Genomic DNA, 12,317 nt, shown 5'->3' on the forward strand with positions numbered 1-12,317 from the left:
TTATTTACGGTATTTGTTTGTTTTGTCAAGTATGTATTGGTGGTCTTATACTCTGAAAAATATGGTATATGTGTGGGTATCTGTATGTGCACATCAGTGGAAGGAGAATGGAGAAATGTTTTAACAATTGTAAACTGCCCAGAATCACTGGGAGTCAGGCAGCATATAAATTTAATAATATTATTATTATTATGAGTCTAAACCAGGTGTGGGCTACTGCCCAGGGGGGCGGGGGGCAGACCCAGTGGGGTAGTGAAAATGGAGTTCCACCCCAGAGCACCCAATTTGCACTGAAAGATGTTGAAAGAAAATGCAGGCTGTCCTGCATAAGCCACGCCCACAATGTGGTAGTAAAAATCTTGGTAGCCCTTCACTGGTCTACCTTATATTCCTCAAAGAAAGACCAAACTGTATTTCTTTGAATGTTGCCTATTATAACTATCCCCCCCCCTTCTACTTATCCACTAATAATACCAGCAAAAGCACGGTATCAAACGGACAAGAGTTTATTTGCAAGGGAATAATTACAAGAATCTAATCTCAAATCTTTATTGCTGTTTCAAATTATGCTTTGCCCTAAGATTTAGGAATAAGCCACATAATTTCGAAAAGAGGCTAGTAATCTGAAAATACAGTACATTGTAGTCTAAGAAAATAGCAAGGGCTTTGAAAAGGCTTCTGACTTAATTTCTTGTATAATTTAGACCAGCAACTTTATGATGTGTGATCTTCAACTGCCATTGCTCAGCCAGAAAGTGGGTAACTAGGGAATTCTGAGGTTGACGTTGACACATTTTAAAGTTGCCAAGTTTGAGAAACATTTATCTAGCAGGGGTCCCCAAACTTGGCTGGAGAATTCTGGGAGTTGAAGTCCACAAGTTTTCAAGTTGCTAAGTTTGAAGACCTCTGACTAGACTCACTCTCATCCCATGTGCTCTCCTCATCTATATATCGGGAGCACAAACAGGCACCTTTGAAACCTCTGCTGTTGTTACATGATATTGTGGTTCTGAGCCGCCCTGCATCACGACTTAAGGATCACCTAAGGCAATAATGGTGAACCTGTTTTTCCTCGGGTGCTGAAAGAGTGTGGGCGCACACTATCACACAAGCCCAAGTGCCCACACCCATAATTCAATACCTGGGGTGGTGCAAATAACTTCCCCCACCCCCTGGTGGCCCTCTCAAGGCCAGAAACGGCCTGTTTCCCAAATTCTGGTGGGCCCAATAGGCTCGTGTTTCATCCTTCCCAGGTTCCAAAGGCTTCCCTGGAGCTGGGGGAGGGTAAAAATACCCTTCAACACCCCCCTAGAGGCTCTCTGGTCCTCCCAGAGCCTCTGTGCGGGCCAAAAATCACCTGGCCAGCACAAACATGCATGTTGGAGCAGAGCTAGAGCAACATCTCGCGTGCCAGAAGATATGGCTCCATGTGCCACCTGTGCCATAGGTTCGCCATCGTTGATCTAAGACAATGGGACTTGACAATACAATGGCAACAGACTGATCTGACACTGTAAAAATATAGCGTACGCTTTGCTGTCGGCTCATTCCGCGTGGAACCGGTCAGAAAAAAACCGGACAAGGAAAGTGTCCCAAGGGTGCATTTCCAAAGGGAGCTGGGCTTTCTTTTTTATTTATTTTTTCTTGAAAACGTTTCGCTTCTCATCCGAGAAGTTTCTCCAGTTCTAAAGGCCTGCCTTTTGGAAACGCTCCTTTTCGACCTGGATGATCGAGAAGCTCCATGGACCTTTCGGGACCAGGAGAACCCCCTCCTCCATCGCTCCGTGGGTGTGACCACCCGGGCGGCCCTTTGAAGCGACCGCACTTCTACCCGCCGGATGTGCCCTTGTTATTTCCCGGAAGTGACGTCGCCCAGCGCTAACTCTCCCCCCCCATCTCCGGCGGTGGCTGGCTGCGGCAGCTGTAGAGCCAGGCGGGGCTGGCGGAGGCGAAGGAGCAGCCGTGGAATATGGCGGACGGCGTGGACCACATAGATATTTATGCCGATGTCGGAGAGGAGTTTAACCAGGTAGGAAACTGTGCGCGGCCGGCTTTCCACGGGGACGTTCCAAGCCAGAAATGGCAGTCGTGGGGAGGAGAGAGGCCTGCGGTTTCGAGGGGCAGAGCGTGGTTGGCTGGCGCGGGCCTCTCAGCGCAGGGGGGGTAGCCGGCGCCATTGTTGACTGTGGCGCTCGCCGGCGGCCCCGCGCAATTTTCCCGCCTGGCCTTTGGCGTGGCTGCACACCGGCTGTGCCCGGAGGATCGCCCGAGAGGGGCGCGGCATCGTACCTAGAATGCGCCTTTTCTCTTTCGTCCCCCCCCTCCGCCTCCGCCCCGCCTCTTCCCTTTTCTTAACGAGGCTCCTAAACGCTGGGAGACAATGAGCCGAAGGAGGAGTCTTCTCTCCCGTGGTGTTTATTGCCCATTCCGCCAGCTCTTTCCCTCAAGGGAAAGGGAAGCTGGAAACCCCTCGGCACAAAAACACGGCGTCCTTTTCCCTCTAGGAAGCTCTCAAATTATTGAGACGGAAAAAACCCACGGCCTCCCTATCTGTTGCAGATCCCCCCAAAAAAAGAATTTGCAATTCCTTTGGTGTCCTCTTTTATCTTCTCACAAAGCGATTGGGTGTAATGATGGCAACCTTCGATGTGCAAGTTTTAATAATAAACTCGATTATGCCAGAATGACATTTCCGTTACTTTTTAAGAAACCTCGGCTGCTTCCGCAGATTAATTCATAAAGATTAAATGGCTATATTTTTGCATGTTTGGTGAAACTATTTTTACTTTTGAAAATCGGTAGAATTGGGCAGTTCGATTGCATAACTATGTTCCCACTCACTGATATCACTAAATCGCATACTATGATGTAAAGATGATAAATTTGGCTCTGTTCTACCTTGGCATACTTAGTCAACTATTTTTTCCTTCTCTGCTACAGAATTTATTTTAAAGATGTATCATAGGATATTTATTTTACAGCAATGTGTTTTTTTAATCTGCCCCAAAATATATACTTATAATTCTGCTTGCTGTGTTAACCATCTGTTTTGAAATCTTTGCATTTTTCCATATTTTAAAGTTGCTGTTCATTAAGAAAGAAATTAGCAAAATAGATGCTAGAGAATTTAGGTCTGAGTTTCGGACGTAATATGTCCAACAGCAGGCATTTTAGTGCATATGTGTTCTGCTTATTTATTTATAAAATTTATTTATTCATTTATTCATTAAAATCACTGCAACTTAATTTTAAAAATATGGGCATGAAATAATCTATATCTTCAACCCAACTTGATTTGGCTTCATCAAAGTGTCAATACTTGAATTTTTAAAAATTACATTTTTCAAATAAATAATTAAGTAACAATCTTTCCTTTGTCATACTCTGAATTACAGTTTTATAATTCTCTATATCAACAAGCATTCAAAGCAGTACATTCAATTTTTTTCAAAGGCAAATTAATTTTCCATTGACTAATCAAAGAGACTACAGGTAGTTCTTAACTTATGATCACAATTGACCCCAAAATGTTTATTGCTATGCAAGTGAGTTTTGCTCCATTTTACAGACTTTGACTTCCCAATTGACTTTGCTTGTCAGAAGTTGCAAAAACTAATAGCATAAACCTGGGACATTGTAAGTATCATAAAATGCCAAGAATCTGAATTTTGATCAAGTGATTCACAGGGATGCTGCAATGGTCATAAGTGGTCATAAGTCCTGTTTTTAGTTCCATTGTAATTTTGAACTATCAAAACAAATGTTTGTAGGTCAAGGACTTCCTGCACTTACAGTCCTGCAGAATATATTCTCTGAAAATTCCAGCTGATTACAGGTAGTCCTTGATTTACTAGCACAGTTGAACCCAAAATGTATTCTGCTAAGCGAGACATTTAAGTGAGGTTTGCCCCATTTTACAACCTTTCTTCCCACATTTGTTAAGTTAAATTAGCAATAATTAGTAATATAGTAATTGGTATTTAACAGTGCAATTGCATTGTTAAATTAGTATCACGTTTATTAAGTGAATCTGGTTTCCCCATTGACTTTGCTTGTCAGAAGATCACAAAAGGTAATCACATGACCTTGGGACACTAACCAGCATAAATATGAGTCAGTTACCAAGCATCTGGATTTTGAACATATGATCAAGATTGTGTGCAGTGGTCTTTAGTGTGAAAAATCATGTCATTTATTTAGTGCTGAGGTTTGAATAGTCACTAAATGAACTGTTGTCAGTCAAAGAATATCTGTACTTAAGTGTAGAACTTGGCAAAAAAATCAAAGGAAAAGTAGTCTGTAGAGGATTTGCTCTGTGCTTTTGCATAATTGGCTTTATTTGTATATTAAGTCATAGTCCATTGCTTTATATCAGAGGTCTTCAAACCTGGCAATATCAACTTCGACTCCCAGAATTTTGCAGCCAGCATAGCTGGCTTGATAATTCTGGGCGTTAAAGTCCACAAGTCTTAAAGTTGCCAAGTTTGGGGACCCATGCTTTATATTTTATTGCTATTACCATAAAATGCAAACTCAATTGTAATATCTGAAGATATATTATGAATTCTAAATCTTTAATTGTTGTAACAGTGTGACTCTAAATTTTTGGTATTTCGATTTCTCATATTTAAATGTAATTTGAATATTTTAATAACAGGAAATATCTACACTTTAGCAACTTATGTATAGTCCATGCATGTAATATTGCAAAGGTGTTTCAAAAGATGATACCATTCCTAGAAATTTGGAGAAAAGTGGCAAGGCAGAACTATAAGTTTGATTTTAAAAGATATAGGTGTATTGCATATATATTATTGAATGTTCAAAGATAGACTTCTCCTTTATTGATTACATTTATGGTACTAGTTTTATCCTGTTTATCTAAACAGAATCATAAATATTAGATGAAGCGATAAACAGAGTTGTGCAATCCCTGCCTCCATTGTCTTATCAGTTTGGATTGCCTCCCAAGGACAATTCCATCTGTCCATCCATTACCCTGGGGGGGGGGATTATTGACCCCCTCAGAGAGGGTTCGCAACTTGGGCGTTCTCCTCGATCCACAGCTAACATTGGAATACCATCTTTCGGCTGTGGCGAGGAGGGCGGTCACAATTCAAAGTGTTGGTTATGGCCTTTAAAGCCCTACATGGCATTGGACCAGAGTACCTCCGGAACTGCCTGCTACCGCACGAATCCCAGCGACCGATAAGGTCCCACAAAGTTGGCCTTCTCTGGGTCCCATCGACTAAACAATGTCATTTGGCGGGCCCCAGGGGAAGAGCCTTCACTGTGGCGGCCCCGGCCCTCTGGAATCAACTCCCCCCGGAGATTAGAACTGCCCCCACCTTCCTTGTCTTTTGTAAATTATTCAAGACCCACCTACATCGCCAGGCATGGGGGAACTGAGACACCTCCCCCAGGCTTTTATATTTTATGTTTGGTATGTATGTGTTGTTTGGTTTTAAATGATGGGGTTTTATATGTTTTTTCTCTTTTAATATTAGATTTGTTCCACGGTAACATTGTTTTTATTATTGTGAGCCGCCCCGAGTCTTCGGAGAAGGGTGGCAAACAAATCTAATAAATTATTATTATTAAATTATTATTATGGTAAATTCTTCAGTTGTTTCCCTTAGACTTTCTGAAATCTTACTTACTGAGTGGGCTGATAATCATGGAGTTTCTTACATACTGGATGAATGATTAGCTCCTCTCGACTGGACATCTCTACTTTGGGCCTTTGTACCAGGGATTTCCAAATGTGTTGTTTCAAGAATTGTAATGTTTATATAGTCATCATTGCAATTGGAGATCAGTTTAAAATAATGTTCCTCAATGAGTTTGATAGGTAGTACTGGAGTTTTAGCATTGTAGCTGGAGTTATATATAATGAGTGGCATGCCAGCATAGAAAAAACTACATGTTATATGATATTACTTTTAATAAAGACCAGCATCTATAGCTACTCTTTGCTTTTCAACTCCAGGTAGAAGTAGTTCTACAAGTGCATCTTCACGTGATTATTGACTCATTGGCGAGGAAAGTGCAGTGAAGCTAACAGCAGTAAAAAGCTTGGAGTATCTGCCACATTTTTCTGCCACTTGTACCCTGGAATGATAAGATTGAGAGAAACCTTGATTTCCTGGAGCAATTTTAAAGTATTCTGCAGAAAAACAAGCTATTTAACTCAGTTGTTCTCTGGATTTTTTTAGTGGGAGCCATGCCACAGGAATCAGTATTCCTATTTGCGGGATGATTCTTGAACAAAAAGATAATTTGCATTATTGTTCATTATTTCCACTAAAAAGTTTCATCTGGGACTTAGATTTTCCTGCAGAAGCAGTATTTAACCGAAGTTATGGCTGATTTGATAATTTATGAGCACTGTTTGACCACTTTGTATAAATCTAAAGGACAAAATAAAAGAAGTTGAATACCTGACAGTTTTTCCTGCTCTGTTTCATCCAAAAGTTAGTTTGACTCTGCCTTTAGAGATACTCCAAATGTGTCACATCTCTGTACATTTCTTCAAACACTTTCTGGGATTTGATTGTGGATATATTTTATATTCTTTAAGGATTCAATGCTCTTATAGTATGTTTTGTATTAAAACATTTTGTTGTGTTTTACTTTCATTTTTGCCTTAATGTGAGGTGATATGGACAAATTCCATTTCCTGCTCAGGCATCCTTTCATCGGGCTACTTTTTCTCTTACTTCTTCTAATATTTTTATTCTTGCTGCAGTAACTGGATTCTTGAGCAAAAATTATCTGTGTCAGGTGTGGGGGTGGGATGGGGGCGTGAATTTTTTTGGGGACCACCATAGATACATTTCTTGCAATTATCATTCCTGTTTCATAGTGCTGACTAAAACCAAAGAGGAAAATACAGAATTATTTTCTCTATGTGATTTTGCATTTTCATTTGTAAAATTACTTTTGGGAATGTGTCTTAAAGTCTCTCCCCCTCCACCTTCTCAGATATTTCTCATACAGATAATCCTCAACTTACGACTGATCATTACATTACTAAGATGTTATAATCTCAAGCAGGTGACCCACATGTTGCAACTGTTTTTTGTGGTGGTCATTAGCACATCTGTAGTTATTAAGTGAACCCATTGTTCCCTATAGGGCATTTTTTGCTGAAAACTAGAAATAAATGCCAGTTTGGGGCAAAAATAAGTCATGGTCATGTGACTGCAGGACTGCAAGTGGCAGTGAGGACAGTTGCCAAAATGTGGTTACAGGACTCTGGAGAGCAGCAGTTAAAACTTCGGAACCAGGTTTTTTGGAGAGGTCCATTGTATATTTGCTAAGCCACAGGTCTTAAGTTAAGGACTACTTCTGCAACTTTTAAAATTCTGTCTCCTGGTAGTTTACACCTGTAGTGCCAACGGTGTTTTGAGAAATGCTGTAAATTCCTTGTTTCAGTAAACAATAATACATTTTTAAAGAATACATAGCTTCTGGATACATTCTTTCATTTTTTTCAAATTGAGTAGTATTGTACTTTTTTTGTTTTTGCAAGTACTGGTTGTTTTTGCCAAATTGAATTAGAAGGGATGGCTGACTTTAATATTATGCTAAGCAAGGATAATGCAATTTTTCCAGGATGTGGGTTTCCCTATTTTTGAAAAGCACACGTGGGGTTTTGCTGCAAAAGTGGATAAAACTTTGACAAAAACTGTCCTTGTATTAATTTTTTAAAATGCAATTAAAACTTAAATCCTTAAGTTGAGCACAACTGGTGATTTAATATAATTTTCTTGGGAGCAGTATAGAAATAGCTTTGTCTTGACTTCTTCCACAAAATATTCTCAACTTTGTTGTCTAGTCTAGAACCCTGAAGTGTTCTCTTTTTTTGTGGGTTTCATTGAAGTATTAATAAGTTTCTGTCCTACTTAGCTTTTTGCTTTCTATGTGTTTAGTAAATTTACCATCTCATATAAACTGCTCAAAAAAAATAAAAAAAATAAAGGGAACACTTAAAAAAACAGAATATAACTTCAACTAAATCAGACTTCTGTGAAATCAAACTATCCACTTAGGAAGCAACACTGATTTGACAATCAATTTCACATTCTGTTGTGCAAATGGAATAGTTAATTCAATGAGAATATTTCATTCATTCACATCTAGGATGTGTTATTTGAGTATTCCCTTTATTTTCTTGAGCAGTATATTTAAAATCAGTGAAAGAAAATGTAAATGAAAAATTACTACAAAAGTTATTATGCTCAGTATAGAACATCTGGTTATATTTATCACATTGGTCTGCCAAGAAAGCTTATTTGCTGCATTTGCTAGTTGCCATCAAATCTGAATCATTTTGATTTTGAAGATTGATTTCCCCTTCTCTGAGAAATTTGCTGAATGTTATTAGGAAATTGTTCATAACTATATTGCCATTTTGCTAGATTGCTAGATTTTAAACAGTTTGAAGTGGGATGTCTAATGTGCTTGCCCATTACTGTTTTGTGAAATCAGTTTTTGTCATCTTTGAGTAGATAGTATGTCTTTAGTATTATCAGTTCAGATCAATCCACTGTATAATAAAAGCCTCTTCATTGAAGGTCATGGACCATGCTTACCCAATATGAGCTGGTAGTTTTTTGACTCCCCAATATGGGCTGAGATAACATGAGTGTCCCCCAATTAACCAATTTACTTCCATTTCTAGAGGAAAGGATTAGAATTTGGGTTGTCTTCTTTAGCATTTTAACTACTATCCACGCTGGCTTTCTTGTATTGTATAATAAAATTAAATAATTGATTTTCTTGGAGGCTAGATATGGAAGAATTGAGGAACAGATGCAGGAAGTAGTAGTTACCTGGCCATGAGATGGCCTTTATCTAAAAATATAGGATATCTATTTAGATTCATAGCAATTAGGTGTTATACTAATATATTAGTTTCTTAATTTAGAAGGGTGGGAGGAAACCTCATTTAACCCATGAAATATAAAGGTGATTTCCAATTTTGTACATAGTAGGCAATCAACTATTTTGTACATAGTAGGCAATCAACTATTGCATAATGTCTTAATTTCTAATCTCATTGAACCACGTCTATGAGTCTTCCGAGACATATTGGGTGTAGTTTACCAGGTTGGGAAGTCTGACAACTTGACTGCTCACTCTTTGTTTCTGTCACTTTGGGAGAAGAAACATTGTCGTAAGGCCAAAGAGTAACATAATGAGTACCTTCATCTGGCAAGTATGTTACCAGTACAGTGATCCCTCGATTTTCGCGATCTCGATTATTGCGAAACGCTATACCACGGTTTTTCAAAAAATATTAATTAAAAAAATACTCCACGTTTTTTTTTGCTATACCGCGGTTTTTCCCACCCGATGACGTCACTCTCTTCCTTCCTTATCTTTCTTTCTCTCTCTCTTTCTATATCTTGCTTCTTCCTCTCTCACACTCTCTTCCTCCCTCTCTCATCTCTTTCTTTCCTTCTCTCTCTTTCTCTATCTCTCCCCCTCTTGCTCTCGAGTGGCGGGCGGGCGAGCGGCGGGCGGGCAGCAGCGAGGAGCCGAAGATCGGGGTTTCCCCTTTGCGTGGGCGGCGGGGAAGACCCAGGGAAGGTTTCTTCGGCCGCCCAGCAGCTGATCTGCTCGGCAGCGCTGCTGCAGGAGGACCCGTGTCCGAAAGCTGGTGAGAGGGGTGGATCGGGCGGGCGAGCAGCGGGCGGGCGGTAGCGGCGAGGGCGCCGGACGCACTGGGGGGGCGGGGGCAGCCGACATTCAAAGCAATCTTTGTCGGCTTCCGCACTTTCATCGCTCCCCGGCTCCACCATCTGCGCATGCGCGGCCATGGAAAAAGGCGCGCATGCGCAGATGGTGTTTTTACTTCCGCACCACTATACTGCGGAAAATCGATTATCGCGAGAGGTCTTGGAACGTAACCCTCGCGATAATCGAGGTATCACTGTATTAGTGTTTTAATCCTTCCTTCCTGTGGTTCCAAGGAGGAAGAAATGCTATTGTTCTTGTTAACGGTAAGGCGCTTGACAGTTGGTCTGGGGGGTGTCCCATTAAAATGAAGTGACCACCTTTTTAAAAATCCCTCTGGGTAAGAAGCAGAACCAGATCTGGGGGAAGAGGGGTGTTATGAGAACCCTCTTCTGGGTGATGGGGATATGTTTAGAGACAATGAGCAGTCCATTCTTGGGGACAAGGAACTATTGTCTTAAAGTGGTTCTATGTTTCAGCACCTTGATCATAGCCCTGATGTCCTGTCAATGGATATCCAGTTGCTCTGGTTTCTGGTTGCTGTTAGTGAATACTAGGTTGGACCTTAGTAAAGCTCTGTTTACCTTGATTTAATCATGGATGGAGACGACCAATTTGGCTATTTGCTGTTTTTCAGAACTATGGTCCTTCAGTCTGTTTCTTGCATTCTTGCTTAACTCATTCCTGCTTTTTTTATTTAAAAAAACCCCTCATTTTATTGTAGTTGCCCTTAACAGAAGAAATTTCCAAATTTATTTCATCCCGAAATAATCATAGCCATTTTCAATTATCTCATCCATAATAATCATAATAGTCATAACTGTTTTCGATTTTCTCATTCATAACCATTTAAATTTTCTCTTATTCAGTTCTTCCATTTTAACATTTTTTATCTCTCTTTATCTCTCTCTCTCTCTCTCTCTCTCTCTCTATATATATATATATATATATATATATATATATATATATATATATGTAGATTGTTCTGAGTTCGGGTTTTGCCCTGTGTAATGTTTTGCATGTCTATGCGACGTTTCGGTGAAATCACATTCACCATCATCAGGCTGGAGTTCCAATCTTTGTGTTTTTGCAAATGAATATTAGCAACTGACATTTCTTCTTAGCATGTAGTGTGGGGGTGGAGATTTGCTTTGAATGTAGCAAATAGATTGGGTGACTATGCTTCCGTGATCTGATTGGTTGGTGTAATCATGGTTATAGAAGGAATGGCATGAAGATTATGAAGTGTTTTGTTTAAGTCTGATTTCCAAATATAAAATTCTAAAATCATAATAATTAAAGGATTGACATATTGATTATAATGAAGTGTTTATTTTGTTTAAGGCTGGTTTCCAAATCTCTGGCAGGCGCGAGGTATCATCCCTTTTATTTAAACAAAAAGATCTTTTTTCAATTTCGATAGCTTCTAGAGAGATTCTTTTATATAAAAGAATCTCTCTAGAAGCTATCGAAATTGAAAAAAGATCTTTTTGTTTAAATAAAAGGGATGATACCTCGCGCCTGCCAGAGATTTGGAAACCAGCCTTAAACAAAATAAACACTTCATTATAATCAATATGTCAATCCTTTAATTATTATGATTTTAGAATTTTATATTTGGAAATCAGACTTAAACAAAACACTTCATAATCTTCATGCCATTCCTTCTATAACCATGATTACACCAACCAATCAGATCACGGAAGCATAGTCACCCAATCTATTTGCTACATTCAAAGCAAATCTCCACCCCCACACTACATGCTAAGAAGAAATGTCAGTTGCTAATATTCATTTGCAAAAACACAAAGATTGGAACTCCAGCCTGATGATGGTGAATGTGATTTCACCGAAACGTCGCATAGACATGCAAAACATTACACAGGGCAAAACCCGAACTCAGAACAATCTACATACATATACCCGTGAAAATTTACGAAAACAAATATATATATATATATATATATATATATATATATATATATATATACATATATATATATATATATGATGTATATATTTTTCAATAATAAACTCCAATAAAATTAAATCATTAATAATTCCAATTCATTATGCATAGTCATTTCCTTTTATAATTTATAACTTTGTGAGAAAAAACTCAATCCTCTTCCTCTTCTTTGTAGTGCTATTATCTTTTTTTATCTTCTGGATTTTCTTAAAAATGTCTAATTTAAAATTACAGTGGACCCTTGACTTTTGCGGGTCCGACTTTCACGAAAAGTCTATACCATGGGTTTTCAATAAATAAACAAATAAAATAAATTTTTTGAAATAAATTTTAAAAATTTATTTAAAGAAGCCGTCCTGCTTCTTTAAATAAAACCTCCGCTTCCGCCCCAACCTCCCGATCCCTCCCCTTTAATTCTTGGAGTGTTGGTACGTTCCACTTGAAGCTGGAGCAATGGGGCGGCAAGCTGAGGGCTTTGTCGCGTTTGCTGCCGGCGTCTCCCATGGCAGTGGCCTCAGCTCGGGAATTCTGCAGCTGACAGCCCTCTGCTCAGAGCGCCTTCACCGACTGCTGTGCTCTCCCAAAGCCGCCCCAAAGATAGGAA

The 12,317-nt window shown here is 39.4% G+C and overlaps 1 protein-coding gene across 4 annotated transcripts in view; it reads left to right on the plus strand.

Annotated features, from left to right (window-relative positions):
- The first annotated feature begins 1,814 nt into the window (after positions 1-1,814).
- Positions 1,815-12,317, plus strand: part of CPSF6 (cleavage and polyadenylation specific factor 6) — a 58,391-nt gene continuing 47,888 nt past the window's right edge. For 2 of the 4 annotated variants that reach the window (XM_070755688.1, XM_070755687.1), the window contains exon 1: positions 1,865-2,029. In XM_070755688.1, the coding sequence (XP_070611789.1) occupies positions 1,970-2,029 (60 nt within the window). In that variant the 5' untranslated portion in view covers positions 1,865-1,969. Of the gene's footprint in view, positions 2,030-12,317 lie in introns of all 4 variants that reach the window. The other 2 variants (XM_070755685.1, XM_070755686.1) reach the window with 2 other exon arrangements.

The sequence above is a fragment of the Erythrolamprus reginae genome, chromosome 6 (assembly GCF_031021105.1).
Source record: "Erythrolamprus reginae isolate rEryReg1 chromosome 6, rEryReg1.hap1, whole genome shotgun sequence".
Taxonomy (NCBI): domain Eukaryota; kingdom Metazoa; phylum Chordata; class Lepidosauria; order Squamata; family Dipsadidae; genus Erythrolamprus; species Erythrolamprus reginae.